This window comes from Diceros bicornis, chromosome 13, assembly GCF_020826845.1.
Source record: "Diceros bicornis minor isolate mBicDic1 chromosome 13, mDicBic1.mat.cur, whole genome shotgun sequence".
Lineage (NCBI taxonomy): Eukaryota > Metazoa > Chordata > Mammalia > Perissodactyla > Rhinocerotidae > Diceros > Diceros bicornis.
In genome coordinates this window covers 34,171,012-34,183,775 of record NC_080752.1, presented here as the reverse complement: position 1 = coordinate 34,183,775, position 12,764 = coordinate 34,171,012, and the positions used below count along the sequence as shown (strand labels likewise).

The window sequence follows — 12,764 nt, the reverse complement described above, 5'->3', positions numbered from 1 at the left end:
TCAGAGAGATCAACTATTATTGACCTTCTAAACTTTCTTTTATGTGGAATGAACACATACAGGAAAATAGATTAAGTGGGCTCAATTTGCCTAGATTCAAATTCCTTCTCTGCCACTAATTGAATGTATGGCCTTGGGGAAATTAACTACTCTCTGCCTCAATTTCTTTATCCATACAATGGGGATTACAATAGTGCCTACCTCCTAGGGTTTTTGTAAGAATGAAGTGAACTAATTGTATGTAAAGCACTTAAAACAGTGCCTGGAGCATAGTGCCCATCAACTGTTAGCTGTTGTTATTTCATGTTTTGTTACTTGCTACTTTCAGTTTTCACTTAATAGAGCATGGGCATTGTTCTAAGACAAATAAAGAGCCACATAATTTTTCCTTGCCACATAGTATTCTTTTATATGGATATTCCTTGATCTCTTTATTTTTTTTATAACTTTATTTATTTATTTTTTTCCCCCAAAGCCCCAGTAGATAGTTGTATGTCATAGCTGTACATCCTTCTAGTTGCTGTACGTGGGACGCGGCCTCAGCATGGCCGGAGAAGCGGTGCGTCGGTGTGCGCCCAGGATCCGAACCCCGGGCTGCCAGCAGCGGAGCGCGAGCACTTAACCGCTAAGCCACGGGGCCGGCCCCTTGATCTCTTTAAACACTGCAAATGAGCATTTTTGTATCTATTTCTTTTTTCATTTGCCCAGCTATCTCATCATATTAATCCCTAGAAATGTGATTGCTGTTTGAAGCATATGCACTTAATTTTTTTTATACAAATTGCCCAGTTTACATTAAAAATTTTATTTTTGTTTCCGTGTTTCGCTATTTTAGGGACCCTTGTGTGCTGCTTCACTTTATACACTTGATTTTTAAAAACCAGTATTTCTAGTATCTCAGATCCAAATCCAAATTTCAGTCTAGAAGGTTTTTAAGTTACTACTCTGCCAAAGTCGATTGCATATTTTATTTGTTTTTTCCAAGTTTTTCACAGTACTTATGAGTTCCAAGGTGGGGGCAAGAACTTGGAAGCTTTGTTCAGTATTTCGCAAATTAAATGATTTTTGGGGTAACAATAGCATTTTAACTATGCCATTATATTAGTTAGGTTTTCTAGTTGGACTAGGGGGCTTCCTCCTAGGAAGGCAAAAGTTTTTAACCAGAAGTCATAAGACTCAATGAAGGACAACAGATCATGAGTAGCCAGCCCCCTTAGTCATGATTCCTGTGGGATATGAAGGTAGCAAGAACTAACTAATGGAATACCAAAGCCAGTGTCTCAGCGCTGCTGATTGAGACAAGAATCGTTCCTAGAGAAGACTCATTTCTGTGGTCAGATCCTGTCTGTTCTATTAGGAAAGTATTCAAAATAGCTGATGCCACAAAGTTTTCTTAGATGCTCACTCCATATTCTGAGGACTGGTACCTTCTCAGTAAATCATGTTGGGTTACTCTTAAGTTGGATGCCAAGGAAGACAGTCCTCTGCTCCACCTTCTCAACCTCAAGACTTTGTAGTGACACCATTAAAGCAGTCTAAGCTTTTCAAACCATGTTCCCATAACCCCTTGCAGAAGGGGGCGACCAAGCTGTCCATTTAAATTGGAGCACCTCATCTGCTGTCAGGTTAATATACTGTTGGAATTCCTTCTGTTTAAGATTTCCTTTGAAAAATAGAGGCTGCAGCTTTAACAACAACAGAATTCTTTTTAATATTCCAGTGTTGGGCTGGCCCGGTGGCGTAGCGGTTAAGTGCGCACGCTCTACTGCGGCGGCCTGGGGTTTGCGGATTCGGATCCTGGGCACTCACCGACGCACCACTTGTCAAGCCATGGTGTGGCGGCATCCCATATAAAGTAGAGGAAGATGGGCACGGATGTTAGCCCAGGGCCAGTCTTCCTCAGAAAAAAGAGAGGGATTGGCATCGGATGTTAGCTCAGGGCTAATCTGCCTCACAAAAAAATAAAAATAAAAAATTCCAGTATTTACTGACACCTGAGTATTGAGACAAATTACTTTGGTCTTGAGCAAATAAGATGGTGTGTAGAGTAAGGGATTGGGAGAAATAGCAATTGTTTCCAAGACAAAAGCTCTGAAAAATTATGCTCTTATGGGACATTTGTTATCCCTAAAGCTTTCCAGCATAAGCCAAGTTTCTGTTTCAAAATTTGGTTAACATAGCTCAGAGATCCAGCCTGAAGGAAGGGGCTTAGTAACCACTCTTGGTGTAAGGCCTGCAGTTTCCTTGGAATGCCTTCATATCGAGCCTCGAAAGTCTGCTCCCATTTGTGCTAGTGAGGCCCCTAGCTAGGGGCCTAGAGGTAACTACGTTAACATTTGACTCAGGGCAAATGAGAACTGCATTCTGCCTCCTTTTTTACGCATACTTGGTAGCAGCTGTTATTTTTACGTTGCATCCACTTATCTAGCCTCTCTCCTCCCTGGATCCCTTACATTCTTTTCTTTGTGAACTCTGTTAAGCTTATTAAAGAGATGGGCAGGAGAGTCAGCGAATACTGAGCACCTGCTTTGTCCCAGGCACTGTGCCTAGGAGCTTTGAATGTATTATTTAATACTCAAAACAGCCTCATGAGGTAGGTACTCTCATCCCTAATTTCAGGTGAGCAAACTAAGCCTGAGAGAGGCTAAGTAACTTTCCTCTAACTCAGGTTTCTCTGTTTTAATTGTAAAAGATGTATAAGTTGGTGATGGTTTTCTCTCAGACTTGCAAACCCAGTTTTGTCTCCCTCTTTCCCTTATGCTTTGCAGTATTGGTTCCCATTTTGTCACTCTTTCAGGGAAAGGTGATCTATAGACAGCCTACCTATGGCTTGTTGTGAGACCTTGAATCCTAATTGTGCTTTTTCTTGGCTTCTCCCAGGGTCCTATCCTTCCCCCAAAGCTGGAGCGACTCTGGTTGTGTACAAGGATCTGCTGGTGCTGTTTGGTGGCTGGACACGGCCAAGCCCTTATCCCCTACACCAACCAGAGAGATTCTTTGATGAAATACACACTTACTCACCCTCTAAAAACTGGTAAGCCACCAAGATAAGATCCTTTCAATCTAGAATAAAAGATTTTGAATGAATGGATTCCTTTTCTTTTTTGTGTCCAGGAATCTCCTTGAGAATTTGATGAAAGCTATGGATGCTTTTCCCAGGGAAAAAAACACTTACATATGCACATATTCTGCTTACAGTTTCAGAGGGTTTTCAGGACACCCCTTCAAAACCCCTTATTCCAAAGAGAAAAAGTAGAAGCGATTTCTTCCTTGAGATTTATTCCTCTTCCAAGAAAAGTGATTGAGCCAGTTGAAGAACAGGCAGCCTTTCTACTAATTCCCCAGGAGTGCTGTGGATCCAGGTGATTCCTTACTCCTTGCTGTGTCCCCAAGACTGACTCCCAATTGTTTTTCAAACATGTCTTTTTCAAATGATAGTAACCCCTGTTTCTTGTAATGGACTATTTAGTACAGGGCTCTTGGCAGCTGCTACTGATCAGGACTGTAGAAAGAAGTGGCAGGTGGTACTCCTTCAGCACTAGGCTGAAGCAGCCAAGGAACCATGATGGAGTCTCTTGTCATTGTCTTCTCATGTCATCTCTCTACACTCTGCCTCCAAGCCATACACATCGAGAACTTGAAAGTGAACATAACTTTAGCAGGTTTGTAGGAAAGGCATAAATACCTTGATTGCCATCCTCCATTTATTATCCTAACAGTATCTCTCTTAAGGTGATAGGACTGTCATTTTAAATGGATGGCTACTTGTTTTCTACCTTAAACACATAAGACCAGAAGTAGATGATGCTGACTTCTTGGCTTCCTCTTGTCTTTTTATATTAGGTGGAACTGCATTGTGACAACCCATGGGCCACCTCCTATGGCCGGCCATTCCTCCTGTGTGATAGATGATAAAATGATTGTCTTTGGTGGCTCCTTAGGATCCCGGCAAATGTAAGTATATGTGGTTTGCTCCCTGTCAACCTGAAGGTAAATACCCCTGGGAATAACAGGTCAGAAAAGTGAACTAGTCAGGGTTAGTATTCCTGAACATGGTTCTAATTAATCCAGTTATAGTCATGCACCACATAATGATGTTTCAGTTGATGATGGACCGCATATATGATGGAAGTACCATAAGATTATAATGGAGCTGAAAAATTCCTATTGCCTAGGGACATGGTAACGTTGTAGTGCAGTGTGTTACATGTTTGTAGTGATGCAGGTGTAGACAAACCTTTGCTATCACTTGTATAAAAGTATAGCACATACAATTATGTACAGTACCTAATACTTGATAATAATAGTAAATAACCATATTGCTCGTTTATGTATTTACTATACTATACTTTTTGTCATTATTTTAGAGTGTACTTTTCCTACTTATAAAAAAAGTTTACTGTAAAACACTATGCTGTGTTATGCCAGCAGCAGCCTCATACATCTCGTGTTTACTGTGTTTCTTGATTGCATCATTTTCTCTTGAGTTTGATTTAATGTTGTGTTGTTTTGTTCATCATGGCCCGTAAGCATATAAAATCCACTGCTGATGTTGTCAGTAAGAGGCCACATTGAATGATTGACCTGGAAACGAAATTAAAAGTGATTAAAGACTACAAAGGTGGAAAATCAGTGATGGTTATTGCTCACCAGTCAGGCCTGTCCCATTCCACCATAGCTACGATCTTGAAGAACAAGAACAAAGTGACGGAAGCTGTTAAAGGATCTGCTTCATTGAAGGCAACGAGACCAACAAAAATTTGAGAAGGGCCTATATCAGACATGGAGAAACTTCTAATGACATAGAAGTTGAAGACCAGACACAGAAGTATAATCCTCTCAGCACCATGACAGTCATGGCCAAAGCAAAAAGTTTGTTTGTGATTTTCAAAGGAAAAGCTGGATCCTACTACAATGTTGAATTTACTCCTGGCTCTGGGTGGTTTAAACGACTCAAGAATCGTTATTCATTGCATAATGTGAAAGTGAGTGGTGAGTCTGCGAATGCTATTGTGAAGGCAGCTAAAGAATTTTTGGAAACTCTAGATAAGCTGATTGTGGAGGAAAATTACTTGCCAGAGCAAATATTAAATATGGATGAAACCTCCCTATTCTGGAAACGGATGCCTAAAAGGACTTTGATCCATAAGGAGGCCAAGTCAAGGCCGGGTTTCAAGGCTTTTAAGGACAGGATAACAGTCTTGCTTGGGGGCAGTGTTCCAGGCTACAAATTGAAACCCTTTGATCAGGCACCCTGAGAACCCCAGGGCCTTCAAGGATACCAGTGTGCACACACTGCCAGTGTACTACAGAAGCCATAAGAAGTCATGGATGACCCAGCTCCTCTTCCAAGATGTCCTCCTGAATTGCTCTGCCGGCAAAATGGAGAAGTACTGTTTTGAGAATAACATACCTTTCAAGATTTTGCTTATTGTTGATAATGCTCCCAGACATCCTCCTTTTATTGGTGATCTTCATCCTAATATCGAAGCGGTCTTTCTCCCTCCAAACACTACCTCTTTGATCCAGCGAATGGATCAAGGAGTTATAGCAGCTTTTGAGGCCTACTACCTGAGGAGACCCTTTGCCCAGGCTATTGCTGCAACTGAGGAAGACGCTGAGAAGACACTGATACAATTCTGGAAGGATTACAACATCTATGACTGCATCAACAACCTTGCTTGGGCTTAGGGTGATAGCACCGAGGAGTGTATGAATGGCATCTGGAAGAAGAGACTCAAGCGGTTCGTCCATGACTTCAAAGGATTTGCCAAGGCTGAGGGAGATGCAAAAATCAACAAGGCTGTGATTGAGATGGCAAACAACTTTAACCTGGGTGTGGATGAGGACGACCTCAAGGAGCCCCCATAGTTTGCTCCTGAGGAACTGACTAGGAGTTGTTGAAATTAGAACAGGAACACAGAGATGAAGAAGAGGCCAGAGAAAAGGAAACTGCAGGAGAAGAAAAAGAAGAACCCCCAAGAAAATTCACAATGAATGGTTTAGCAAAAGCTTTTGTAGACCTTGACAAGCGCCTTAAAAAGTTTGAAAACATCCACCCCAACACCGAAAGGTTTTCATTAATAGGGAGGAATGTTCATGGTGCATTATCTGCTTACAAGCAAATCTTTGGTGAAAAAAAGAAACAAACCAAACCACCATGGACATATTTCTGAAGAGTGACACCTCCTCAAGAAGAGCTGCAGGCAGGTCCTTCAGGAGGTATTCCAGAAGAAGCCATTGTTATCATCAGGAGCTGACAGCTCCGTGTGTATTGTTGCCCCTGAAGACCTTCCAGTGGGACAAGATGTGGAGATGGAAGACAGCATTGTTGATGATCCTGACACTGTGTAGGCCTTGGCTAATGTGCGTGCTTGTGTCTTAGTTTTTAACAAAAAAATTTAGAAAGTAAAATAAATCAATAAACAAAAATAGAAAAAACTCATAGAATAAGGATATAAAGAAAGATTATTTTTTATACAGCTCTGCAATGTGTTTGTGTTTTAAGCTGTGTTATTACAAGAGTCAAAAAGTTTAAAAAAATTTGTTTATACAGTAAAAAGTTACAGTAAGGTTAATTTATTTTTGAAGAAAGAAAAGTTTTTTAATAAATTTAGTGTAGCCTAAGTGTACAGTGTTTATAAGTCCACAGTAGTGCACAGTAATGTGCTAGGCCTTCACATTCACTCACCGCTCACTTACTGAATTGCCTAGAGCAACTTCCAGTCCTGCAAGCTCCATTCATGGTAAGTGCCCAAACATGTGTACCATTTTTTATCTTTTATAGTCTATTTTTACTGTACCTTTTCTATGTTTAGCTGTGTTTAGATACACAAATACCATTGTGTTAAAACTGCCTACAGTATTCAGTATAGTAACATGCTGTACAGGTTTGTAGCCTAGGAGCAATAGGCTATACCGTCTAGCCAGGGTGTGCAGTAGGCTATACCATCTAGGTTTATGTAAATACACTCTAAGATGTTCATATCACAATGAAATCACCTACCAATGCGTTTCTCAGAACATATCCCAGTCGTTAAGTGACACATGACTATAGTTATCTCACCCTAGCATTCCATTTTTTGATCCCCTAGTCACAGACCAATAAGTTGAAAAACTGGTTCCATAAAATCAGGACTACGTAGAATCTCTTTTTGTTTGGTATGGATTCTATTCAGTGGGATCAGGTTCTGATGGAGCCTCCACCTTGTCTGTTTCTACCTGCGCCTGTAGAAGGCCACCTTCCAAGAAGCTCAGAGTGTTTTTATTTGCTCTCCTTTATGACCCAGCTCGTGTCCTTTGGGCTGTAGAGAAGGAGAGAGGTAGATTGACAGAACAGGTGGAAATGGTTCTCTCTCCAAATGGGATGGGTTGGGGGAGTGGGTAGGAGCAAGGAAATTGTGTTAGGTATGACACACTTCTGTGAGGCTGTTCTCCCTACCCACTGTCCTCTCTACCTCTGGGCAACTCAGGCCAGAGTCAAGAGCCAGAGCAATCCTTCTGAATCACTGTTTATCTAATTCAGCAGTAGTAGTAGTAGTAGTGGTGGTCATTTCCCCGGTGTTCTAAAATGGAAGTTGATGAACTATCGGCAATAAAACCCTTGCAGACCTAACCCTGTTCTCTCTTAGGGTACTATCCATCTTCCTATTTTGAAACAGTTGTGGGGAAGACTATGTGACTACCCTTCTGACAAGAAGGGCTTAGGGCTTAAGGTATTGGAGATCTTATTCCTGTGTTTCTGAGGTCTCTGAATGACCTTAGAGAAGGGACCATAAAATAGAGACTGCCATCTAGCAGTCTGTCCTTGCCATATTTGTCCCTCAAGGGTTGGAGATGGCAATTTGTCCTTGATAAAACTGCAGCTCTCATTAGCCATGGTGAAATTACTTTTTGTAGCCAGAATCAATAAATCTTTATCTCCTGGATAATGATAGAACTGCCTTTTGAATAATTTTTTTCTCTTCCTTGTGGTTTTTACTTTTGAAATACTATATCTTGACCAGTAGCTATTTCTTGCTATCACCAATTAACTCTTACTTTAGATATTAATGTGTGGCTACAGATATGACTCAAGCGAGGCCTTGTGGGTCAATGGAAAGAGCAGAGGATTGAAGGTCTTGAGATGGGTTCCAGGGAAAGGAGGGGATGAAAAATATAGTTTAAGTGCTAACTATGAGCGTGGCACTTTGCTGGGCATCTTTATAAATGTATCTTCATTTATATCAGCTCTGTAGTTCCCAGGATCTCCCAACTCCTTGATCTTTATGTCCTTATCTTACAGGAGCAACGATGTCTGGGTCCTTGACCTCGAGCAGTGGGCATGGTCCAAGCCGAACATCTCTGGCCCTAGTCCTCATCCTCGAGGTGGCCAATCTCAGGTGCTCAGGAATTAAAATAACTATTCTTCCAACACTGTAGCATCTTTCAGTTAGGACAGGAGAGGGAGGAGGGAGTCAGGTAAGATGCCAACATGCACAAGCCAAAGAGAATTTATCATTCTTTTTTGCTGGTATTTATTTTTCAACTTTTAATGGGTTGTATTTATTTATAGAGGCTTCATATTATGCCTCTCCCCAAAGCATTTACTTTGCTGTTTCATTTCTCAAGAGAACCTTGCATTTTATGTGGTTGGCACTCTCATGTTAATATTTGTTCAACAAAGAATATATTCATTCAGGTGAATCATCAGTAATTTGTTCACAGGGATCAGCATTGACATGGTTTCGGGAGAATGGAGAGTTTCTGGTAACTAGAATACTCTCATTTGGGAGCTGGATAGGCTATTTTCATATACCACTGAAGCATAGGAGGTCAGATGCCTCTGTCTTTGTATGTTTATTTTAAATTTCTTCCTCTCCCCAGATTGTCATAGATGATGCAACTATTTTAATCCTTGGAGGGTGTGGTGGTCCCAATGCTGTGAGTATTGCTGATGTGGTGTTCTCATGCACATGCTGCTAAATGTTCAGAAGTTGCTTCCCCTGTCTCATCTTTTTTTTTTTTTTAATTTTATTTATTTTTTTCCCCCAAAGCCCCAGTAGATAGTTGTATGTCATAGTTGCACATCCTTCTAGTTGCTGTATGTGGGACGCGGCCTCAGCATGGCCGGAGAAGCGGTGCGTTGGTGCGCACCCGGGATCCGAACCCGGGCCGCCAGCAGTGGAGCACGCGCACTCAACCGCTAAGCCACGGGGCCAGCCCCCCCATCTCATCTTGTAAGAGTGTACAGACCATTTCTGTGGCATTTTCATTTAGAGAATTCCTTCTCCACTTCGAGTATAGCTTTTGCATTTCCTGGCCCTTTTCTCCATTCTTTTTTGCGGGGGGAGGGTGCTTTTAATCAGAGACGTTTATCTCTTGAGTATTCAGATCTATATTCTTCCTACTCTTGCTTCCTCTTTAGACTATAAGGTTTGCTGCTATCATTTTTTCAGAGAGGGGTGGGACAGAAAAGCAAGTTGATAACTGCCAGAGTTCACATGAAATTTATTTAAAAATGCAGATTCAGAAAGTTATGGATGTGTATTATCTACCCTCCCCCCACCACTTCTCCATCCCTGCAGTACACACACACACACACACACACCCGTAGGCAAAATTCAAAACCACTTAAAATTGCTTTATGGGTCACAAGCACAATTACACACACACACACACACACGCACACGCACACACACACACGTAGGCAAAATTCAAAACCACTTAAAATTGCTTTATGGGTCACAAGCACAATTTCATGTGCCGGGCCACTGGTAACACATGAATGAAGAAAGGCACGAATGAATGAGTAACCAAAGATTTTGCTGTTCTTGCTGAAGAGTCCACACAGTCTCTAGACCAGACAGCACAGCTTTGAGATTCCAGCTGTGTGTTTTGTAACATGTCCCATACCTGAGTCCTATTGTTGGTCCTTCTCTTATAGCTGTTCAAAGATGCTTGGTTGTTGCACATGCACTCAGGTCCCTGGGCCTGGCAGCCACTCAAGGTAGAAAATGAAGATCATGGAGCCCCAGAACTGTGGTGCCATCCAGCTTGCCGGGTAAGTGGGGAACTGACAGGCCAGCAGGAGGAGAGGTCCTAAACTGTAAAGCCAAATTAACTTGTCAGATTTCCAAGCAAATTTGTATGGAATTTGAAAACACCTAGATGTCAAAAAGAGGTGGACATTAATCATAGCTCTTTGGGCATTTCTCACATACATGAGCCACTAGATGGGAAAACTTATGTGGGCCCCACTCATCCTTTAAGTCCCAGCTTTAGGCAGCTGTTTGTCTATGAAACTTTCTTCAGAGTCCCCTAAACAAAAACTGTTTCCTCACTGCACTCTATACCCTTATTCGGTAGACATAACTGTAATGACAGCACATGTCACACTGTAGCAACAAATTGTTCCCACGTCTGTCTCCCCTTCTAGCATAGAGGGCAGACTATATTATTTTAGTCTGTATATCTGAGGTACCTACAAAATGCCTGGCATATCCCAGATGCTCATGATAAGATGTTTGATGGTCGAATGAATGATCAGAACTGAACACAGGTCTTGTGTCTTCCAGGTGGGGCAGTGTGTGGTGGTCTTCAGCCAGGCTCCTAGTGGGAGAGCCCCACTCAGCCCCAGTTTGAACTCGCGCCCATCACCTATCAGTGCCACTCCTCCAGCCCTGGTTCCCGAAGCCCGAGAGTACCGCTCTCAGTCTCCAGTAAGGAGTATGGATGAAGCTCCTTGTGTTAATGGCCGCTGGGGAACACTGAGGCCCAGAGCTCAAAGGCAGACCCCCTCAAGTTCCCGGGAAGGGAGCCTTTCCCCGGCCAGAGGAGATGGCTCTCCCATTCTCAATGGTGGGAGTTTATCTCCAGGAACAGCAGCTGTAGGTGGCTCTTCCTTGGACAGCCCTTTACAGGCCATATCTCCTAGCACTCCATCTACCACTGAAGGATATGACCTAAAAATGGGACTTTCTGTGGCCCCCCGACGAGGGTCACTACCAGATCAGAAAGATCTGAGATTAGGATCAATAGATCTAAGTTGGGATCTGAAACCCACTTCCAATATGGATGGTGTGGACAACAGGACAGTTGGGGGAAGTATGAGACACCCTCCTGAACAGACAAATGGTGTGCATACCCCACCACATGTTGCCAGTGCCCTTGCAGGAGCCGTGTCCCCAAGTGCTCTGCGTCGGAGCCTAGAAGCCATCAAAGCAATGTCGTCCAAAGGCCCCTCAGCTTCTGCAGCACTAAGTCCTCCTCTGGGGTCTTCTCCAGGCTCTCCTGGGAGCCAGAACCTGAGCAGTGGAGAAACAGTGCCCGTTCCCCGCTCGGGGCCTGCCCAAGGAGATGGACATTCCTTACCTCCTATTGCCCGCCGCCTGGGCCACCACCCTCCACAGTCCTTAAATGTTGGCAAACCGTTGTACCAGAGTATGAACTGCAAGCCCATGCAGATGTATGTGCTGGACATTAAAGACACCAAGGAGAAGGGGAGGGTCAAATGGAAAGTATTTAATAGCAGTTCTGTGGTCGGACCTCCTGAAACCAGCCTGCATACAGTGGTGCAAGGCAGGGGTGAACTCATCATATTTGGAGGACTCATGGACAAGAAACAGAATGTGAAGTACTATCCAAAAACAAACGCCTTGTACTTTGTGCGAGCAAAGAGATAATATGTTCTAAATCCCTTTCCCTCTCTGTGGCTTTTAATTTGGAATTTTCCAGCGTGCAAGCATTTGGACTGAGAATTGGGAAAACCAAGGACAAAATTACTCCCATAAACCAAAACCCCAATTCCCAACCTCACTCACTCCAGGCTGGGATCAAATCTCCATTAAGAAAAATATTATATATAAATATATATTATATAGCCAACTCTGTTTACAAAGAGGGAGAGATCTCCGTCCTGGTTCAGATAAAATTGTTGCTGTGTTTTAGCAGAGGCTGTGCTGCCTTTTTCTACTTCGCTGGTAACTAGACCAAGAATTTAGGGAACAGACTAATATCAGAACTTTCCGAAAGAAACTGAGGAGCCCCCTGTAAATCTTCATGTGGCCTTCTCAGAGTTAGAAAAAGAAAGGGCATGTGTTAAGATACACAAGTGGAGGTTTCAGATTCACATGCTTCAGGTGCTGGCAGGGTAAAAGTAACCTATAGAAAACTGTTCTTCCCCTTCTAAAACCACAGAGGACCCGTGAAAACTTCTCTTTACAGTACGCCCTATGCCTGGCCCCATTCTGCCCTTTGTGACTGCGGAAAGTTACCCAACAAGGGATTTTGTTCCACATCTGTGTGCCAGGGTCATTGTGAAGCAATGTTGATGCAGCGACACCTGTCTACCTAGTGTCCATTGGTCTTTTGAGTGCTCCCTCCATGTCTCAGAAAACATTTTGGTGTCTGATTGTGGAATTTTTTGACAATCATATTTGGTTGCAAGTTGCCAAAACCCATGTTTGTTCTTCTTTTCTTTCCCTTAAAACTTGATCCTCAGAGCCTGTCTTTTCCATTTATAGGCTGCTTTTCTTTCTTTCCTTTTGTTTTGTTTTTTTTTTTTTTTACATATGTGGATTTTTTTTTAGACCCTAAAACCTGTCTCACTTTCTGTTTCTTTTACAAAGCTCAAGTGCCCAGAGGAATCTCTTAGAAATATTTCTGGAACCTTTCTCCGGGGGGCTGGTAGGGAATTCCAAGATGCCAGTATCATGAGAAGTCCTTGAAGCATCAGAAGATACTGTTTTTTCCATATGGACTTCTTTTTATTTCCAAAGCACATT

At 42.6% G+C, this 12,764-nt stretch overlaps 1 protein-coding gene across 3 annotated transcripts in view; it reads left to right on the top strand.

The window, feature by feature from the left end:
• FBXO42 (F-box protein 42) overlaps positions 1-11,677 on the top strand; it is a 93,023-nt gene extending 81,346 nt beyond the window's left edge. For all 3 annotated transcript variants that reach the window (XM_058552990.1, XM_058552991.1, XM_058552992.1), the window contains 6 exons: positions 2,881-3,034; positions 3,844-3,954; positions 8,285-8,381; positions 8,866-8,922; positions 9,926-10,042; positions 10,557-11,677. In XM_058552990.1, the coding sequence (XP_058408973.1) occupies positions 2,881-3,034; positions 3,844-3,954; positions 8,285-8,381; positions 8,866-8,922; positions 9,926-10,042; positions 10,557-11,663 (1,643 nt within the window). In that variant the 3' untranslated portion in view covers positions 11,664-11,677. The remainder of the gene's footprint in view (positions 1-2,880; positions 3,035-3,843; positions 3,955-8,284; positions 8,382-8,865; positions 8,923-9,925; positions 10,043-10,556) is intronic.
• Positions 11,678-12,764: the final 1,087 nt, after the last annotated feature.